Genomic DNA, 20757 nt, shown 5'->3' on the forward strand with positions numbered 1-20757 from the left:
CGGCTGGCTGGCATGTGGTGCTGGGGGATTGAACCGCGGTCCCTGTGCTTTGCCAAGCTTGTTCCAAGTAGGTGCTTTAGACCACTGAGCCATCCCTCCAGCCCTGAAGATGCTTTTTACCTGTTCATGCTGCATAATAAACCATCCTAAAGCTTAATTATTTAAAACAACAGAGAGCCTGAAAGTGTAGCTCAGTCCTAGAGCACTTCCCTAGCATGCTTGGGTCCCTGGATTTCATCCCCAGCACCACAAATAAATAAGTAAAACAGTTTTGTTTGTGACTTGAGGAGGGCGTGGTACTGTTTTGGCCGGATATGGTATCACCTGGGCCACAGGGACTGAGGGTAGAGTGTCCAGAGTGGCTAATTTACTGAGGTGCTAAGGGTGTGTCGAGGACTTCCCTTTTCCTTGACCCTCCCCTCACTGTCCCTCTTCCTTTCCATTTTTCTTCTTCCCAGAGCTCCTTTTTCTATATGTCCTGCCTCTACTGCAGGCCCATTACAGCTTTGCATGGCAGGGGACTCAGTAAAAACAGAATTTGCTAGACCTTTTAAAGCTAGAGTTGGGTGCCCACTTCGGCAGCACATATACTAAAATTGGAACAATACAGAGAAGATTAGCATGGCCCCTGCGCAAGGATGACACGCAAATTCGTGAAGCGTTCCATGTTTTTATTAAAAAATAAATAAATAAAGCTAGACATGAAATTGTTGGAATTGGCATGTACAGAAATGAAATTGTTGGCAACCTCTTCTTTACCACAAGTGCTGGATCTGAATTTATTCAATTCCTGTGTTCATTATCAGGTATCATGCTTTGTAATAATGACTCCTTCATAGAACTTAGTCTGAAAGATCATAGTATACAGACTGATTTCTTTTTATAAAATAGTGATCATTAAGTTTAGAATTCCATGATCCTGACTTTGTTAACTTCTTCATACAGGAAACCTAGATAAGCATGAAGAACTAGAAAAGCTTATAGCAAGATTCTTAGGAGTAGAAGCTGCTATGGCATATGGCATGGGATTCGCAACAAATTCAATGAACATTCCTGCACTTGTTGGCAAGGTAAGACATTTTGTCATTTGTGAAAATTCTTTGAATTATTATTATTATTATTATTATTCCTCTTCTTTGTCTTCCACCTTTTTTTTTTTTTGTTAAAGCATTCAGTTTAGGTGATGTGGCATGCATCTGTTATCCCACCTTTCAGGAGGTTGAGGCAGGAGGATCACCACAAGTTCAAGGCCAACCTGAACTACATAATGAGATTCTGTCTCAAAAAACAAAAACATAAAGGGGCAGGGGAGATGGCTCAGTGGAATAAGCGCTTCCCTGGCAAGCGCAAGGGCCAGAGTTCAATCCCCGGTTCCGCCAAAAAACAAAAACATAAAAATAAAGCATTTAAAAAAAATAAAGCATTTAAGCTGAGTGTGGTGGGGCACACCTGTAATCTCAGCATTTAGGAGACTGAGCCAGATGAATTGTCATGAGTTCAAGGTCAGCTTGGGCTACGTAGTGAACCTGGTGAGGGAGGGGAAGATGGAGGGAGGGAGGGCAGAGGAAGAAGAAAGGGAAGGAGAGAAGAAGGGAGGGGAAAGAACGAAGGCAGGAAAGATTCAGAATGAGCCATGAACTATTTTTAACTTTAGAGTAAGCATAGTTTACCCAAAGAGATTTCTATCACAGATTTTTTTGACAGCTAGATCCCGTGGAGCCTTGTTATTATTAGTTGGGGCTTGCTTTCTAGAACCTATGATCTTCCCTTCCTCGATTAGATGACTCTTGCTTTCATCATTTCATACACAGTTCTGAAGAGATTCTGATAATAGACATTTCTTAAAAACTAAAATTATGAAAGTTTTTGTTCAGAGAGTTATTGAATAGGTGGCTTTCCTTAAATAGAAAGGCCATCATTACTTAACAGTGGTTAATGGAAATGATATCATACCAATAAATACAGCTTGTATAAAATTGAGAAATCCTTGGAAGACGTAGTTCTTTGCTTTCACTATATTACATTGTAGTCTTGCATTCTGGCAGTATAAACCCAAAATTTTGATTTGGAATTTCTTAGGGATTTTTACACTAGAGAATAAAATAATCTCATTTTAATTTTCCTGTATGCCCATAGATTCATTCTAACAAATCTTTATCTAGAATTAAATTTCTTCTGCCAAGGTACTACCTTGAAGGTTTCCCTTCCAAATCAGCTGAAACCCTATTAAGTACCACTTATTCTCTTCAGGGCAGGATCTAGTTTAGTAATTCTTTTTTTTTTTTTTTTCTCGGAACTGGGGATTCAACTCAGGCCCTTGCACTTGCCAGGGAAGCACTTATTCTACTGAGCCCTCTCCCCGGCCAAGTGTAGTAATTCTTGATACTCAGTTTCTCTGTGGGTGGTTGACCGTCAGTTTAGAGGTTTGGAGTCTTGTAGTGATAAGGCTGAGGCAGGAGCTTTCTTTCCAGTCACTTAACTTGTGACCTTGGTAAGAGTTTTAACACCTGCCTGGGAGTTTCTTCATATGTTAAGTGTGGATTTTAATTACTTACTTTATAATGTTACTTTGACTTTCTTGCATCATAAAATGCCCCAAGCCCATCTTGTGTTTTCCCTATAACAGCTTCGGAATCAGCCAGCTCTCTAAGGAACGCGAGGGTTTTTATTTTTAGAAACCAAGATATAGGCACCAGGTCTATTTTTTGCTACAGGCTTTCACTGCTTCTCAAGGCTTGGTGAATAGATATGTACGTATAAATGTATGTATATATACTAGGTCTTACATATACACACATCTTGTGAGGAAACAATATATATGAATTTTTAAAATCACATTTATACCTCTAACTCTGCTTTTTTGAATCTATATGTTTTTAACTAGGTAGCTTTTACCTTAGCAATAAAAACTATGCACAGTAAAAATTTCAGCCAGACAGAATGTAGTAACAGACAGAAATATAGATGAGTGAATCGGCTAGCTGACTGACATTTTTTTTCTCATGGAAGCATGTTATACCTTTTGTACTGTTTTTATTTTTTCATGTAAAAAAGTTTTTCAACCCATATTTGATGGTGAAAAACTTATTTTAAAGTTCATATGTTACAGGCTGTGGGGCCCCATGAGAGATGGAAGCATAGAACTGGGGAAGAAATAAAAAATTTAAAACCTCAGTCTTTTCTTGTTGCCTTAGCAGAAATCTATTTTTATATGTTGAAGCTTGTTTGGAGAGTTTAAGTACAAGGCTGAGGCCCAGCACACCCCGCGGCTCACACACAGTGTCCTTCTTGGCCTCCCAGTGCTGTTGGCTGGAGAGGAAACACCAGCTCTAAGGTGGCAGTACCCTGCAGTGTCTGTTCCCCACCGATGGGCAGTGGATCACTGCAAAACCGAAGCACAGTGCGCTCAAATCAAAGAAGCCAAAACCTTCTAAAGACTGTCCTGTGTCAGATTTTAAGTATAAATAAGAACCTGATGTTAGGTACCTGAATATTTAAGTTAGTGATAGGACTACGGATATTAAGTAGGCTAGTATGTTGCATTTCCTTCTATATGTCTTTGTTTTAAAAAAAAAAAAAAAGTACTTTTTCTTGAAATTAACCACTTTGCTGTTTTGGAAAATTTCTTTCATAAGATATAATTATAGGGGCTGGTGAGATGGCTCAGTGGTCTAAAGCACCTACTTAGAACAAGCTTAGCAAAGCACAGGGACTGCGGTTCAATCCCCAGCACCACATGCCAGCCAGCCCCGCCCCCTGGTGGGCTGAGCTGGCCACACACACACACACACACACACACACACACACACACATAAATAAATAAAAATTAAAAATTAAAAAAAAGATATAATTATATTGTAATTTGTGTAACTAGCTTGTGCCCTTCCACTGTCTAACTTCCTGTCTTGTGATTTTGCAGGGTTGCCTTATTCTGAGTGATGAGCTGAACCACGCATCACTGGTTCTAGGAGCCAGACTGTCAGGAGCAACTATTCGAATCTTCAAGCATAACAGTGAGTTTGTCATGAAACTCACCACTGGCTTTATGGTGGTCATGTTACATTTGTAACTAATGAAATACTGAAAATACAAATGGAGCTGAAGTAAAACACTTAAATTTTTTTTTGGTCTGGCCTTTTAACAGTTGATCTCATTGGAATAAACAGAGAGGTCAGAGGAAGCTTATGTAAAATACACTCTTTTATTTGACTGAAATTTTCCATCCTGTTTTCCTCATTCAGATCCACTCACTAACTACCTGTGGTGTATCCTCCTACACCTCCAGGGAAATTGAGATGAGTAAATTAGGATCCCTCCCTAATTTCAAGGATCTCTGGTTAATGAGATTTAGCAGGTAACCTGGCACTTAAAACACAAGAGACGCCGAAATGCAGAGATGCACCAGTGCAGTTAGAGCAGAGGGAGAGAGAACAAAGCCAAAACCTTTGCTTCTTAATTGGAAACATATACTTCGGTGTATTGTTTGAAAAAAATAGCCTGATTTGGTGGCGCAAACCTATAATCCTAGCACTTGGGAGCCTGACACAGGATTGCCGTGAGGTGAAGGCCAGCCCGGGCTACATAGTGAGTTCAGGGCCAGTTTGAACAACATAGTGAGACCCTATGTCAAAAAAACAGGGCAAGGGAAATAGCTCGGCGGTCTAATTGCCTGCCTGGCAAGCGCAAGGTCCTGAGTTCGATCCCCAGCACCACATGCTGTGAAGGCCCTAGAACCCTGGGCACAGCCCCCAAACCAGGCATGGTGGTGCACATCTGTAATCCCAGAACTGGGGAGGCTGAGACAGGAGGAGCACTATGAGTCTGACTTGCGTAGTGAGACCAATCAAAAAGAAAAAAAAAAAGCCATTTCAAATGAACACCATCTCTTCCTGTGAGCAGCCTGAGGTGACCTGTGAAAATGGTTCACTACTCTCTCGACCCAGAAAAACCTCACAAAATCATGCAAATCAAGAGGCTTAAATCTTTTTTTTTTTTTAAATTTTATTTATTTATTTGTGTGTGTGTGTGTGTGTAGCCAGCTCAGCCCACCAGGGGGCAGGGCTGGCTGACATGTGGTGCTGGGGGATTGAACCGCAGTCCCTGGGCTTTGCTAAAGCTTGTTCTAAGTAGGTGCTTTAGACCACTGAGCCATCTCACCAGCCCCCAGGCTTAAATCTTTGCATTCACTTTAAGAACCCGTGTGAAACTGCCCAGGCCATCAAGGGTATGCGTATCTGAAAGGCCACCAAGTATCTGAAGGATGTCACATTAAAGAAGCAAAGTGTAGGGGCTGGTGAGATGGCTCAGTGGTCTAAGGCATCTACTTAGAACAAGCTTAGCAAAGCACAAGGACTGCGGTTCAATCCCTCAGCACCACATGCCAGCCAGCCCACCCCCTGGTGGGCTGAGCTGGCCATACACACACACACACACACACACACACACACACACACACACATAATAAAATAACACTTTAAAAAAAAAAAAAAAGAAGCAAAGTGTACCATTCCGGCGTTACAATGGTGGAGTTGGTAGGTGTGCCCAGGCCAAACAATGGAACTGGACACAGGTGGCCCAAAAGAGTACTGAATTTTTGCTACACATGCTTAAAAATGCAGAGAGTAATGATGACCTTAAGGGTTTAGATGTAGCTTCTCTGGTTATTGAACATATCTAGGTAAACAAAGCACCCAAGATGCGCTGCCGTACTTATAGAGCTCATGGCCGGATTAACCCATACATGAGCTGCCCTACCATATTGAGATGATCCTTACTGAAAAGGAGCAAATTGTTGCTAAACCAGAGGAGGAAGTTGCACAGAAGAAAAAGATAGCCCAGATCCCAGAAGAAGCTGAAGAAACAAAAACTTACGGCATGGGAATAAATTAAGCATAAAATAAATGCAAATAAAATTTAAAAAATAATAAAACAAGCACCATAATTGTAGTAGTTAAAACATGCATAGGGGCCTGGGGAGATAGCTCAGTAGAATAAGCCCTTGCCTGGCAAGCTCAGGGTCCTGAGTTCAGTCCCCGGTTCTGCAAAAAATAAATAAGTAAATAAATGCATAGGGAGAAGAGATGACCAAACTCTGTATTTAAAAATCATCTTTGACCAAAATGTATGGACATACAGATCAAAGTCGAGAAGAATATGTACAAAAATGCGAGGTCCACACGGCCCTGTGGAGGGAAACACTAATAATGGTGGTAAATTTCTTTTTTTCTTGTCTTGTTGAAAATGATTTGCAACCAAGTATAGTAGCACATGCCTGAATCCTAGCACTGGGGAGGCTGAGGCAAGAGGATCACCGTGAGTGTGAGATCAGCCTGGGCTACATAGTAAGCTAGGACAGCCAAGACTATATAGAGAGATCCTGTCTCAAAAACAAAAAAGAGTTTTAGGATGAGACTGATATAAATGTTACAGTATTTTGCTATTGGGCTTGTATGAATGAAACCATGTTAAACATTGCATAATCTTTTTCAAAAAAAAAAAAATTTCATTTTAAATGTGGATTGTCATTCCTGGTAGCACTTAATCTGCCCTTTAATTAAGGCTAGTGTGCAGTCAGCACCAGGGCATGCCCCAAGTTAGTCTGTCTCTGTTTGGACCTCGGGTTGTTTCTACTAGAAGCAGCACTACACTCACAGTTACGCATACCTGCTTAGTCCCTGGCACGCTCAGATTGCCAGATTAAAGGACAAGAATGTTTAAGACTTCTTCAGATTACCCCTAAGCATTATAGAAACAACAGGACAGGACTGTTCTGTTCACTGGCCAACATAGATTGTTGTGTATCAAACCAGATCTTTCTGAATATAAGAAGTAAATTGTATGTTCATTTTTATTTCTTTATTAGATTTAGAACAATTATATATAGTTATTATTTATATGTTTTTATAAGTAGGCCATTTTCAAACTTTTTTTTTTTTGTACATTTTAAGAACCTTTTTACTGTCCTTTTTCAGAAAAAATTTAAAATTTTTTTATTTATTTGGTGCAGGGTCCCACTCCGGCTTGGAGAGAGAGAGAGAGAGAGAGAGAGAGAGAGAGAGAGAGAGAGAGTGTGTTTGAGATAGAGTCTTACTATACAGTTTAGGCTGGCCTTGAACTCACTGTGTAGTCGAGGCTGGCCTCAAATTCCAGGATCCTCCTGCTGTAGCCTCCCAAATAGTGAGATGACAGGCATGCTGTGTGGTACCTGGCTCCAAAGTTCTTGCATGCAAAGAGCAAAAATCATCTAATTTTGTAAACCCTTCCTTCAGTGATCAGCACTAAAAAAATACAAAGTCAGGTTTTGTGCTTCTCATGCCTGTCAAATATGCATCACAGTGTTGCTGATATATTTGGGGAAAATTTTTAAGGATTTCATTTCAGAATTAGACAGCTGATGAAGTTAAATGTGGAACAGTCACAGCTGATTGCTGAATTCCCAAAACACATAGATTCATACATGCTCCAGACTGATGTATTTTTGTTTGTTTGTTTTTGTTTTTGGTGCTGAGGATTGAACCCAGGGCTTCCAGCTTGCTAGGCAAGCATTCTACCGCTGAACCAAATCCCCAGCCCCCTCAGACTGATGTATATTTAACCCTGTACCAAGATAAGGATAGCAAAGCATTTCTTGAATAAGTGTCAGGTAAAAGGAAATCATATACTTGAAAGTTTGTTCCCTCCCTATTTATTTTTTAGGAGGTACATTTGCACCTCTTAATAGGTCTTTGTGCTTTTGTTTCTGAGTGACTCACTAAGTTTATTTATTTATTTATTTATTTTATTTTTTTTTTTGCGGAACTGGGGAGTGAACTCAGGCCCTTGCACTTGCCAGGGAAGTGCTTATTCCACTGAGCCATCTCCCCAGCCCTTACTAAGTTTAGATATAGTTTGATTCTAAAAGGTAACTCAAAGGTAAGACATTTAGCATGAAACATTGGCCATAAACGTGCTAAGCAACTGAAGCAATCAACCACCATTTAATCAGGTTAACATTTAAATTTCAATTTAAGGCGACAGTAGTTGACCCATTTGCCTTATCTTTCTTTTTTTTTTTTTTTTTTAATTATTTTTTTTGTGTGTGGCCAGTTCAGCCCACCAAGGGGCGGAGCTGGCTGGTATATGGTGCTAGGGATTGAACCACAGTCCCTGTGCTTTTGCTTAGCTTAGCTTGTTCTAAGTAGGTACTTTAGACCACTGAGCATTCTCACCAGCCCCCTTATCTTTCTTTTCATCTCTGATTATGTTGATGTCCTTCACTGTGTGAGCCACACTTTCTGATTGAGAAATATGGAATTTTGGAATATAGTTAGAAGGGAGGAAGATGCTTTGTGACTCAATTTTTTTTTTGTATGTGTGCTGTAGATATGCAAAGCTTGGAGAAACTATTGAAAGATGCCATTGTCTATGGTCAGCCTCGGACACGAAGGCCCTGGAAGAAAATTCTAATCCTCGTGGAAGGAATATATAGGTAATCTGTTTCACTGGTCTTACCTGTGTGTCTTGGGCTCTTAAAGTCAAAGAATTCTTAAGTGGAAGAGTACTAGACTTGCTCCATCTGGAAACTAAGGAAACAATGATTATAACTCTAAAGTACCTAGTAGGAGTAAAGCGTGGTGGCTCACACCTGTAATCCCAGTTCTTGGGAGGCTGAGGGGGGAGGATCACTATGAGTTGAGGCCACCCTGGGCTACATAAGCGAGATCAAGGCCAGCCTGCACTAAATTGTGAGACCCTGTCTCAAAACAATAAAATTATTAGTAGCAAATTTTGCACTGGGATAGAACAGAAGCCTTTTTGTCTGAATACTACATAGCCTACAAGTTCCCCTTTCTATTTAGGTCCTTTATTTTTCTACTGTATGTAGAGTGAACTCCACACATAAGGGCAAAAATATAGATTCTGGGTCAGCCAGATAGCTCAGCGGACCAAAGCGCCTGCTTAGGCAGGTGCAGGGATTGGGGTTCGATCTCAGGCACCAGTTGCTGTGCCTGACCCCACCCCTACCCCTGCATACCGCCCCCAGCCTCCAGAGAGTGCAGAGAAAGCAATTGAAACTGGGCATGGTAGCACGCACCTGTGATCCTAGTGTTTGGGAGGCTGAAAGCAGGAGGATTACTACAAGTCCATTGTGTGTAGTGAGACCCTATAGACCCTGTACTGAATACATAAAAATAAGTTAATTAATAAATTCTAAGCCAGGCTGGTGACTCATACCTGTAATCTCACTCAGCCTATAATCATAATTTATTTTAGGAAGCTGAGGCAGGCAGATTGCTGTGAATTTGAGGCCAGCCTGAGTTACATTGTGAGTTGAAGGTCACCTAAACTACATAGTGAGTCCCTGCCTTAAAACCAAAAAAAAAAGATTCTAAAATAAATTACATGCCATTTAATTTTTAAAAATATTTTTCTTTGGTTAACTTTCACAGCCCTTTACTTATTGTTTTACTGTTTTAATTTTTTTGTTTAATTTTAATTGTGTGTGCAACACAATACAAAGTCTAACGCTGTTTATAACTGCAGACTTTAGAAGAATCTGCTGTGGGGCCAGGGAGATGGCTCAGTGGAATAAGCACTTCCTTGGCAAGCATAAGGGCCTGAGTTCAATCCCCGGCTCCACCAAAAAAAAAAAAAAAAAAAAGACTAGAAGCATCTGCTGGGACTTTACTGATGTCATAGATGAAAATCAGTTATCTTTTGGCACTTGTCTTAAAAGATCTAATCTCCTTTTCCCTAGACTGTTTAACTGTGGCTTCATCTGACTTTGTCACTTTGAAACCATAGATGCATGAACTAAAAACACAAAGTGAACAGTTCCTAAATTTGAGAATATAAAAAAAGTCTCAGTGGTGTATTTTTTTAATCCTGTTTTGCCAGTATGGAGGGGTCGATTGTTCGCCTTCCAGAAGTGATTGCCCTCAAGAAGAAATACAAGGCTTACCTGTATTTGGATGAGGCTCACAGCATTGGGGCTCTCGGCCCCACAGGTCGAGGTGTGGTGGAGTACTTTGGCCTGGATCCTGAGGACGTGGATGTTATGATGGGAACGTTCACAAAGAGCTTTGGTGCTTCTGGAGGATACATTGGAGGCAAGAAGGTAAGAGGGTCTTGAGAATGGGTAATTAAAGATGAAGCTGGTAGCTGCTGGACTTGGTAACTGTAATGGATGGGAGCCTGAGCTAAGGTGCAGACACCCTGAATTTGTGGCGCAGGGTCCCACTTCCAGAAGACCTCCCAGTTTAGCTGCTCACGAGAATGTCTCTTATGTTGCCTCATTGAGCTAAAGGCAAGTTGTGTTCATTGTGTTTTTGCTTGTTTGAGCTTCTTTCTAAACAAACATTCCGGTCCCAGGTACAGAATACCCTCTTTTGTGAAAGAACACACAGTGGCATTTCCTGTTTGCTAGTCTTCTGTTGGGTGTAAGCTGTGCTTACAGTTTTAAAAGCAGTGGGGTTGCCATGAGAGCCACTGGGAATAGAAGACCAGTTGCCTTGCCCGGGTACTCCACGTACATTGTAGGTGTAGGTACAGACAGCAAGAAGGAAGCTACCTTAGCCCTGGGGCACAACAGAGCATTGTAGTCTTCAAATTTAAAAATACATATTGCGCTCCAACATAACTAAGAACATGGCAGTGGTGAACCATGAAAATAGAGCTGGGAAAAAAAAAAAGAAAATAGAGCTGGGTTTGACTATTTCTGCCCTTGCTCTGTGAGACCTTGGGGACAGCGCTGAATCAGTTGGTAATATTGTAATAAAGATGTAAATTGTAATGTCTACACTACAACACAGATGCACTTTGAAAACGTATTAAGTGGAAGTCAGTCATTGTGTGATGAATTTGTTTTTATATGGTATAGCCAGAATTGGCAGAGAAACCACAAGTAAAGTTATTGCAAGGGACGCAAGAGATGGGGAGATGGAAAGCAACTGCTCATGAGCAGTTTGCTTTGACCGTGTTGGCTGACCTTTCATCTTAGACGACTCCAGGCACTGAAAGGAGGAGGCCACAATCATGTCTGTGAAAAGAAAGCACAGACATTGCCAATGAACCCGAGAACAGCCTCTAACTGCCTCCCTTGTGAACTCCCCAGGCGCTGGTCGACTATCTGCGCACCCACTCTCACAGTGCAGTGTATGCCTCGTCCATGTCTCCGCCTGTAGTGGAGCAGGTGATCACCTCCATGAAGTGCATCATGGGGCAGGATGGTACCAGCCTTGGTGAGTCTTCTTTCCTTGAGCCATTTCCTAAGCTCAAGTGCCTACTTAGCAGCCAAGGGTGCTCTTTTTATTGATGAGTAGATTATTTTATAGTGCTCACTTTGGCAGCATAAATACTGAAAAATTATTTCATAGCTGTGTCTTCTGCCTCTTTATTTGGGTTAATACCCAGATTTCTTGGGCACTTTTTTTTTTTTTTTAAGCTTTAAGTAAAGTTGAAAGATACTTTTTTTTTTTCCCCTAAAACAACACATCAGATTTCCTAAAGAACAGAGATGGCAGACTGGGAGGCCTGTTTCCATGGACATTTTATTGTGTTAGATACACATGTCCTGAGAACGCTGGCTTCTTTGCTGTGCAGTGTTCTTACTTACAGACAGTGAGGCTTACCCTTTTACATGCCTTAACTCATAAGGTATAGATGTGCCCTCAAAATCCTTCTTGAATTGGTTTTCTTTTCCTTGTGCTACTGGGGATTGAACCCATGGGCACTCTACCACTGAGTTACATTGTCAGCCCTTTATTACTATTTTTGAACTTGTGATCCTTCTGCCTCAGCCTCCCAATTTGCCAGGATTACAGGCATGTGCTACCATACTTTTTTTTTAAAGAATACAACATAGCAATAAGAAAAACAGTAACAGAAATGATACAAAATTTCACTAAACAAAGTAATAGGGGGGCCAGGGAGATAGCTCAATAGAATAAGTGCTTGCCTGGCAAGTGCCAGGGCCTGAGTTCAATCCCCGGTGCTGACAAAAACAAAGTAGTAGGAATTCAACAATGGTTGCTGTATTGTATAATGTTATCTTCAAATTAGTTGTTTAGGTTTGAGTTGCATATTTTTGTGTGAAGATAGGATATATTCTGTAGTGATGTTTCATTAATAATGTATCTAAAAGCTGCTGTTTCTATGAATAAGATCCTTGACTTAACACTTTTGTAAAGAGTTTCTAATGTACAGGGGATAATGGAGGTCATACTGGACGTTGTCTTTGGTGGAGGTGAAATATTTATGTAGTTTAAACTAGATGTCCTGACTTAAATATACCAAAATGAACAATAAAGTCTGATGTTTTCTTTCTCATGCTTTTACTTTATATCACCAGAGGGCAGTGTTGACTACAGATCAGTAATAATAAGAGGGGAGCAGTTGAGGCATTGGGAGTATTTGCTGTTAACTGTAAGTGTTTCCATTGCCAGTGTGAAGCATTAATTTCACTTTTTTATATTATATTTAGTACAGGATCTATAGGATCTCACTGCACACATCAAACTCAATGATCCTCCTATTGTCAGCCTCCCACGCACTGGGATTACAGGCGTGTGCCACCATACCCAGCTTTTTTTTGGTGGAACCAGCGCTTATTCTACTGAGCCATCTCCCCAGCCCCAATACCCAGCTTTTAATGCTGCTTTAAATTCAGTATGGCTCTTTTTTTTTTTGCGGAATCAGGGATTGAACTCAGGCCCCTGCGCTAGCCAGGTAAGCGCTTATTCTACTGAGCTATCTCCCTGGTCCCTGCATATGGCTCTTATAAAAGATTTCATATGATTAGCCTTGATCTTCCTGCTTTATAGTTATATAATACTTTACTGTCAGGTTAATTTGGTTTACATAACAAAACAAAGTGTTCAATGTGACTTTGATTAAAACTTTTGTTTTGAGACAGGCTTTGACTATGCAATTCAGGATGGCCTTGAACACATTTTTGTAGCCCACCCTGGCTTTGAACTCGAAGTGATCCTCCTGCCTCAGCTGGCTGGTATTGCTGGTGTGTACCACCATGCATGGCCTAAGACTTGTCTTAAATCAGAGTGTGTCGTAAAATTTTTTCCAATCTATCATAGATCTTGGTAGCTCTAGCAAGATTTTTTGAAACAGCAGAATATGATCATCTTCCATCTTATGAATTTATTCTTCAGGAGAAAAATGTTTCATTAATGTTTTACAACACATAGCAGTGAATCCTTATGAGTAGCTCCCTATTATTAGTAACTACATATCTTCCTTTTTCTGATTTGATGTTAGTGGAAGAGTATGCATTTACCTGTATATGGAGAGAGAGAGAGAGAGAGAGAGAGAGAGAGAGAGAGAGAGAGAGACAGACAGACAGAGACAGGCAGGCAGAGAGGAACAGGGAGGAAGAAGAGAGGAGAGCTTGCATGTGTGTGCGTACATGTTCTCGTGCAAGCATGCATACGCATGGGAGCATTTATGGAATTACTTTACTCACCTTACTGGTTCTGTGAGCAGATTTCAGTGCTACAAGAGGGCTAACACCTATCAAAGTTAAAGTTAGATAATTTCTTCAGCCTATCCTAGCATATGGATCTGTGTGATGCATTACCTTCGTTTTTCTTTCTTTCTTTATTTTTTGGTGGAACCAGGGATTGAACTCCGGCCCTTGTGCTTGCCAGGCAAGCGCTTATTCTACTGAGCCATCTCCCTGGCCCCCATTACCTTGGATAAATGCCTTATCTGTACTAACCAGTGGTATCTGGTAAGAAATTAAGCTTGGTAATTCAATAAAGGCCTGGATTTGTACTGATTTTTCCAGTTTTGCCTCTCTCCTCACCCCTAAAGAGTAGTGACATGACACAGTACTCTCTTAGGCTCACACACTGTGAGTCGGGAATTCACTTAGGACAGCAGCAAAAGCTTATCTTTGCTCCACAGTGTCTGGAGCTGGCTTGGAGCACTCAGGTGGTTGAGGGCTGGGCTCATCTGGCAGCTTCCTTTCTCAGTGGTGTACAGTGATTTGAAAGCCTGGCTCTTGGGGCTGCTGGCCAGAGCGCCTACATGTGTCTTCTCTATGTTATGTTCACTGAATACGCTGGTAAAGAAGTGGGTTCAGCAGTAAAGAAAGGACACTTAGAGAACAAGCATTCCAGAAGAACCTGAGCAGAACTTTATAGCAGTGGGGGCAAACCTATGGCACATGTGTTACTTTGATTTTAGGACAAATGATGTTAATGTAGGAATTATTTTTTTCTAAACTAAAACCTCAGCACTTGGATTTAATTGCAGTGTTGGCATTTTGCAATAAGTAAGTGGGTTTGGGGTTGTAGTTTGGCATTTGGTCTCTAGAAGGTTTGCCATCAGTGCTTTATGACATTTTTAAGAAAGTTTTTTTTTTTTTTTTTTTTTTTTTTTTCCAGAACCAGGGATTGAATTCAGGCCTTTGCGCTCGCCAGGGAAGTGCTTATTCCATTGAGCCATCTCCCTGGCCCCTTAAGAAAGTTTTAATCTCTGGGTTTTTTATTTTAAGTTTTAGTTTGTTAGTACATGTGTATAATACACATTATTTACATAAATTGCAGGAAATTGGTACATGTACATCACACATTTTTGTTTTGTTTTTAAGATAGTGTCTCTCTATAGTTCAGGCTGGCCCTGAATTCCCTCTGTAGCCCAGGCTGCCCTTTGACTCATGGTGATCCTTTTGTTCAGCCTCCTGAGGGTGGGGATTACTGTATGCCATCATGCCTGGCAACATATTTTAATTCCTTTTTAATCCCCCTTTTCCTTCCTTCCCTACTTCCTTCACTTGTCCTTTGACCCTCTTCATTTTTAAAAACTTTTTGTGTATGTTTGCAGGTCATATTGTTTACATTTCTGTGTGGAGCTGGTACACATACATAACACTTCCTAGTTCCTTTTTTATTTCATCCTTTATCTATCTCTTGATTCCCTCCCCCTTCGAGAATGATCTGTCTTCCTACTTCCTATTTTTATTTTACTCTTTATCTTTATTCTGGGTTTCTCATGTAAGAGAAACAATGTAATATTTACACTTGGGTAGCCATCAAGAAATCAAATAATAAATACCAGAGAGGCTGGGGAGGGGGAAGGAATCACTGTACACTGATGTTGGGAATGTAAACTAGTACAACCACTATGGAAATCAGTATGACGATTCTTTAAAAAACTAAAGCTAGGAATTGCATTCGACCCAGGTGTTCCCCTCCCAGGACTTACCAGAAGCGTATAAGACCTTACACTGCAGTGGTGCATGCAGTGAGGTATGGGGGGAGAGCAAGAAGGTGGGGGCTAGGCATGCTGGAAAGCTAGTCTGATACTTTAAAGAGGGTTGGTCATTGAGGAGTATGTTAGCAGAATCACTGTCTTATTTCTTTTCTCATTGCTGAGACAAAACACCTGACACCCGGAGTTGAAAGAGGAAAGGTTTATTTAGCTCACAGTTTAGAGGTTTCAGTCCATAATCAGGTGGCTCCAAGACAGGGGGGCATGGCACAGGGCAGCAGTTCATGGGAGCAGAAAACAGCAAAATCAATGGGAGCAGCCCAAGCCTCTTTCTGTCCCTTATGTTGTGTCCAGTCTACCAGGATTAGGGTGGTGCCAATCCAATCAGTGTAAGAACAGAGTCATGAGGTGAAGGTAGAGTTTGTCTCGAGGGTGGAAGTTCTCATGGGAGACAGATAGTCTTGTAAAACTTGTGCCTGTGTCAGATAAGAATTTTATTGGTCCTTTAGATTTCATGAAAAGGTACAGGAAATAATCTACCTAGTAATTATAATTTAATGTCAATACCTCACCTCTTTATCTTTTTAGAAAAGAAATGAAAATGCACACTTGAAATCATAGTGCTTTGGGAGCCTGAGGCAGGAGGGTCTGAAGTTCAAATTCCCATCTGGGTAGCTTAGTGAGCCCCTGTCTCAGAATAACACAATAAAAGGGCCTAGTGGTATAGCTGGTGGTAGAGGGCACCTAGGTTTGATTTCTAGTACCAGAAAAGTTTAATAATTAAACCAAAAAAAGGATATATAAAGCTTCTGATTCCTTTTTTCTACCCATTTCCTAGTGATAAATCATTATTCTAAAATTTTGTTAATGAATAGAGGGATTTGTTCTAATCATGTTTGTAAATAGGAAATCATGTCTGCATCTTGTACAGCAATTAACCACTAGGAAGAATGTCTATGAATAACCACTAAGAAGACAACAATATACAATGTGTTAATTATTGAAACTGTCGTAATTGGTTTTGAAACTGTCTCATTGCTATTTGTTTCTCAATAAATTAATTTTAAAAAATAAAATAAAATTTTGTTCTTTTGTACTTTTACTATCCATATGCTGATAGTCTGAAAGTATCTCCAGCTGTTGGAAAGCTCACTGTACTCGATATACTAACTTCAGAACTGCTGAAGAGATGTAACTGTCTAATCAGAACCCAGTCACAGGTCTCCCCCGGCACACCAAAACGGTTGTCCTGTGCATGTGTCTGGGGAGGAGGTGGTGGGCTGCACATTAGTTGCGTTCTCCTGAGGGCCTGTGTTTCCTGTCAGTTTGAATTGTTTAGGTATGTTGTTCCATAGTTCAGTCATCTCCTCCATATTGCTACAGAAAATGTCTTGAGCCATGCAGAAAAGCCAGTGAAGAAATACACTTGAAGGAATGTCATGCTGAAGGTTACTGAGACAGGCCCCATGCTGTGCAGTACTGCAGAGGAGTGCATGCACGTGTACTCAGTTTTCTACAAGTTCAAATAGGTAGTTAGTATTTTAGATGCTTTGTGTTTCACAGAAAATCTCGGAGACGTTATATATAGGAATTTAACAGTATTTTTAGTTGTTGACAACTTGGAGTTTTTAGGGGAACAAGGAGCACATTATAATTTTTGTTTTTAAAATATAGGCTCTGAAAATTTACCTTCTAACACACTTTTAAGAACAAACTAATTCTAATAATGAAGGCTGTCTGTGTTAAGTGTTACACAAATTGGTCATACTGTACAAATCTAATTGCAGTGTGCTTTGTTTCATAACCTGGCTGAGTTATCCCTGTTGGGTGTGAGATTCTCATTCAGTTGCCTTTACTGCTATATAGTATTTCACATAGAATTACCACATTTTTATTCATTACTTTGGTTTAGGCTATTGGCTAATTTTAGATGTTATGTAACACTGCAGCAGTGGTCTTCATAAGACGTGTGTGTGTGTGTGTGTTAATATTTTTTGCCTATATCTACTTTGCAGTAGTGTTGGCAGGAATTGTTAAAGACTTCTGCGCCAGGCATGGTGGTATACACCAGTAATCCCAGCACTCAAAGTTCAAGGTCAGCTTGTTCTAGATAGTGAGTTCAAGGCCAGTCTGAACTACGAAGCATGACCCTGTCTCAGAAAACAAAAATGACAAAGACTTCCATTGTCTTCCCACAGGGCTTATACCAGTTTACTCTCCTAATTACCAGAATGTTACCATACTTTGTTCCTTCTTTCTTCCTTCCTTCCTACAGGGTCTCACTACACAGTTCACACTCACAGTGATCCTCCTGTCTCAGTGGGCATACACACTACCATGCCTTGTTTTGGGGCCAGCATGGTGTGCCTGGGGTCCCGGGGCCAGCACAGCTATGGGGTACCAGGGATTGAACTCAGATCCTTGTGCTTGCCACACAGGTGCTTAGACCACTAAGCTATCTTCCCAGCAAACTTTGAAGTATAAGAAAAAGTATTTTAATTTATGAAGATAACTAGTCAGGAGAAGAAATAGAACATCACAAAAGTTGGTAGTGATTTGAAAAAGAAACATGGAATGTAGAATTAGGAAGGCCTTATCTGGAGACCACCTAGAATTGATGGAACAAGCAACAGTAATCTTTTTCAGGGGCTGGTGAGATAGTTCAGTGGCATAAGTGCCTGCCAGGCGAGGCAAGGTCCTGAGTTCGATCCCAGGTACCAAAACACCTCAATAATCTTGTTCAACATTATGACACCAACACCAGAAAGGCCAAATTCAGAACCTAGGGCTACTTTCCAGGGATAGCAGTGGAGATGAGGAAGAGGGAGGGAAGGTGTCTTTTTATTGAGTAATATTCTGTACTACTAAAGTTTTGCTTTATCATGGTTTACAATTTTTTGTAAAAAAGCTTTTTTTGTAGTTAGATGACAGAGTACATAAGCATTCCTGATTAAAATGAGGTTGGAAACAAGGCTTAAAAATAAAATAAAATGTACGCCTTTCCATTCCAAAAAAGAAAATAAGGCTTAAATACAAAAATAGTACATGGTTGGTTATCAGTATAGGTTTTCTTTGTGGGAAAATGTGCTGCTCTGTGGTGGTAGTGTAGTGCCTAGAGGAAGCTGCAGCAGGCGAAGGAAGATGAGGCCTCCTTCCACCCCTGCCCCCACCCCGACTTCTTCCCACCTCTCCCTCCCAGGGCCTTTTTGCCAGGAAAGGGGGACAGAGGACTGGGCGAACCGGGCTGAGTACAGGTGGAAGCTATCTTCATGTCCAAGTACTTGATACCTCAGGCAGGGCTTTGAGCAGAAGGAGCCCTAGGAGATGATAGCAGTTCCACTAGACCTTTGAAATTCTAGCTGTGCCTCACACATCACTGATCCATGGCCAGGAGTGGAGACTTAACTATAAGATCTGTTTATGAATCAAAGCAAACTCTCTGACCAAATAACTATTAGTTTTTTACTTCCACAGCTATATTTCAGTATATTTTATTTCTTACCAAAGATGTAGCCAGTTAGCTTAGTGGTATATGTGCTTACCTGGCAAGTACAAAGTCCAAAATTCAATCCCCAATACAAAAAAAAAAAAAAAAGATGTAATTAGTAATACATGCATAGCATCCAGTTTAATGTCTCACATCTAGTATCCTTTCAATATAATTAATAAATGCACATGATCCAGAAATACTAGAAAGTGAATGGGTCCTTAAAGTACTTTTTTTTTTTTTAAAGGGGGTCTTATTATGTAGTTTAGGCTGGTCTTTAACTTACTATGTAGCCCTGATTGGTCTGGAACTCTCAGCAGTCCTCATGCCTCAGCCTTCAGAGTGCTGGGATTATCATACCTTGCTTAAGATACTTTATTGTAATATTGTAGTACAGGTTTATGTTAAACCAGAACAGCTAAAACTTGAACAAGATAAGCTAGTATATTTTATTTTTATTTTCTAGTAGTGGAGATTGAAACTAGGGTTTTCATGCAAAGCTAAATTCTGAGCCCTTGAGTGGTGGAGATAGCTCAGCTGACTAAGCACCTGCTTAGACAAGCACGGGGATCCCTGGTGCTGCATGCCTCACCAGTCCTGCACCCAGGCATGCTGAGCCGGCCACTGGGACTGGGCGTGGTGGTGCACACCTGTAATCCCAGCTCTGGGAGGCTGAAACTAGGAGGATGACTAGAAGTTCAAGCTGCATAGTGAGGGCTGGGGAGATAGCTCAGTAGAATAAGCGCTTAAAGCACAAGGTCCTGAGTTCAATCCTTGGTACTGGGGAAAAAAAAAAAAAAAAACGATGTAGAGAGACCCTGTACCAAATACAATTAATTAATTAATTAATTAATTTTGAGCCTTTTTTATTTTGAGTGAAGGTCTCACTAATTTGCCCAAGCTGGGCCGAACTTCAGTCCTCCTGCCTCCACCTCCTAGAGCCCTAGGATTATAGCAGCTGACAGATACATTTTTAATATTTCAGGTTTAAAATGATGAAAATGTTTTCTATATAGAAAACAGGCTTTCTGTATAATTTTGAAAGGAGCCTTTGCCCTTTTAAGTGGTTGTTGGTGTAAAAGAAAAAAGGAAAACCTTAGGCAGGTTGACTGTTTAATTAAAATTAGGTTTCCCCTATTTGAATTAATTCCAGTAATAAACTTGTTAATAAGGTGTTAAATGATTTCCTTAAGAATCCCTGGGAGCAGTCAGGAGCTAATTTAGGAGACCTGAGGCACTTTAAAAGCAGCATCTCCAGATTCCCTGTTAAGAGCAGAGCTATGGAAGTTCCTCAGCAGAGAATTTCCTGCCTCTCTTCAGAGGCTGACAGATTTTACCCCTCTCTCCCAGCACCATGTCGTCTGAGCCCAGGAATATTTGGATTCTGCTTTTTTTTTTTTTTTATGCTGCTTTAAAGTTACATATTTACCTCACCATTGGAAGTTTATCCAAATAAAAGTGAGCTCTTAACCCTTGGCACAATTAAGCAGGAGTTCTGAATCTGAGAGTCCGATCAAGCTCCCTCCTCTCGTGTTTCCTGTGGAGAACGCTGCTGAAGTATTTTCTTCAGCATTTCTCAGACAGCTTTCAAGCATCTACTCTGTGCCCTGAAGTAGGGCTACTGTGGAAGGTGTCTTAGTCACTTTTCTCATCACTGGCATGAATACCCAACCTCAAAATTTAAAGAAGAGATTTCCTTTGACTCCCATTTTAACTCCATAGTCAGCTGGCTCCCAGGCAAGAAGGCCTGGGGGAAGAGTCTGGTGCGAGGAAGCTGTTCCTGTCATACTGATTAGGAAGCTGGGAGGGAAGCAAAGAGAAGAGCGGAGGGGGAGGAGGTACCCCGAAGGTCCTCCCTCCATCCCCGAAATAACCTGCCTTTCCTCACTACGCCCCACCCCCTAACAGGATGTCCATTGTTGTGCCACACGGTGCTGACCTCTGCTGAAATCCTGACCCATAAACACATGGGCTTTTGGGGACATTTGGATATATATGTTGGGCATTGTGGATGTTAACCACAGCCAAAGGGATGCTTAGTAGAGCAATACTAGAAAAAATTT

General features: G+C 40.8%; 1 protein-coding gene and 1 non-coding gene across 2 annotated transcripts in view; both read left to right on the forward strand.

Annotated features, from left to right (window-relative positions):
• The window catches only part of Sptlc2 (serine palmitoyltransferase long chain base subunit 2), a 118130-nt gene that overhangs the window by 62465 nt on the left and 34908 nt on the right, over positions 1-20757 (forward strand). The window contains exons 7-11 of the mRNA XM_023701341.1: positions 946-1070; positions 3920-4013; positions 8362-8467; positions 9877-10096; positions 11093-11219. Of these exons, the coding sequence (XP_023557109.1) occupies positions 946-1070; positions 3920-4013; positions 8362-8467; positions 9877-10096; positions 11093-11219 (672 nt within the window). The remainder of the gene's footprint in view (positions 1-945; positions 1071-3919; positions 4014-8361; positions 8468-9876; positions 10097-11092; positions 11220-20757) is intronic.
• Positions 567-673, forward strand: LOC111813377. The gene has a single exon (XR_002818658.1). It is a non-coding gene; the product is annotated as a U6 spliceosomal RNA (small nuclear RNA).

Source organism: Octodon degus, unplaced genomic scaffold, assembly GCF_000260255.1.
Source record: "Octodon degus isolate 3935 unplaced genomic scaffold, OctDeg1.0 scaffold00007, whole genome shotgun sequence".
NCBI lineage: Eukaryota > Metazoa > Chordata > Mammalia > Rodentia > Octodontidae > Octodon > Octodon degus.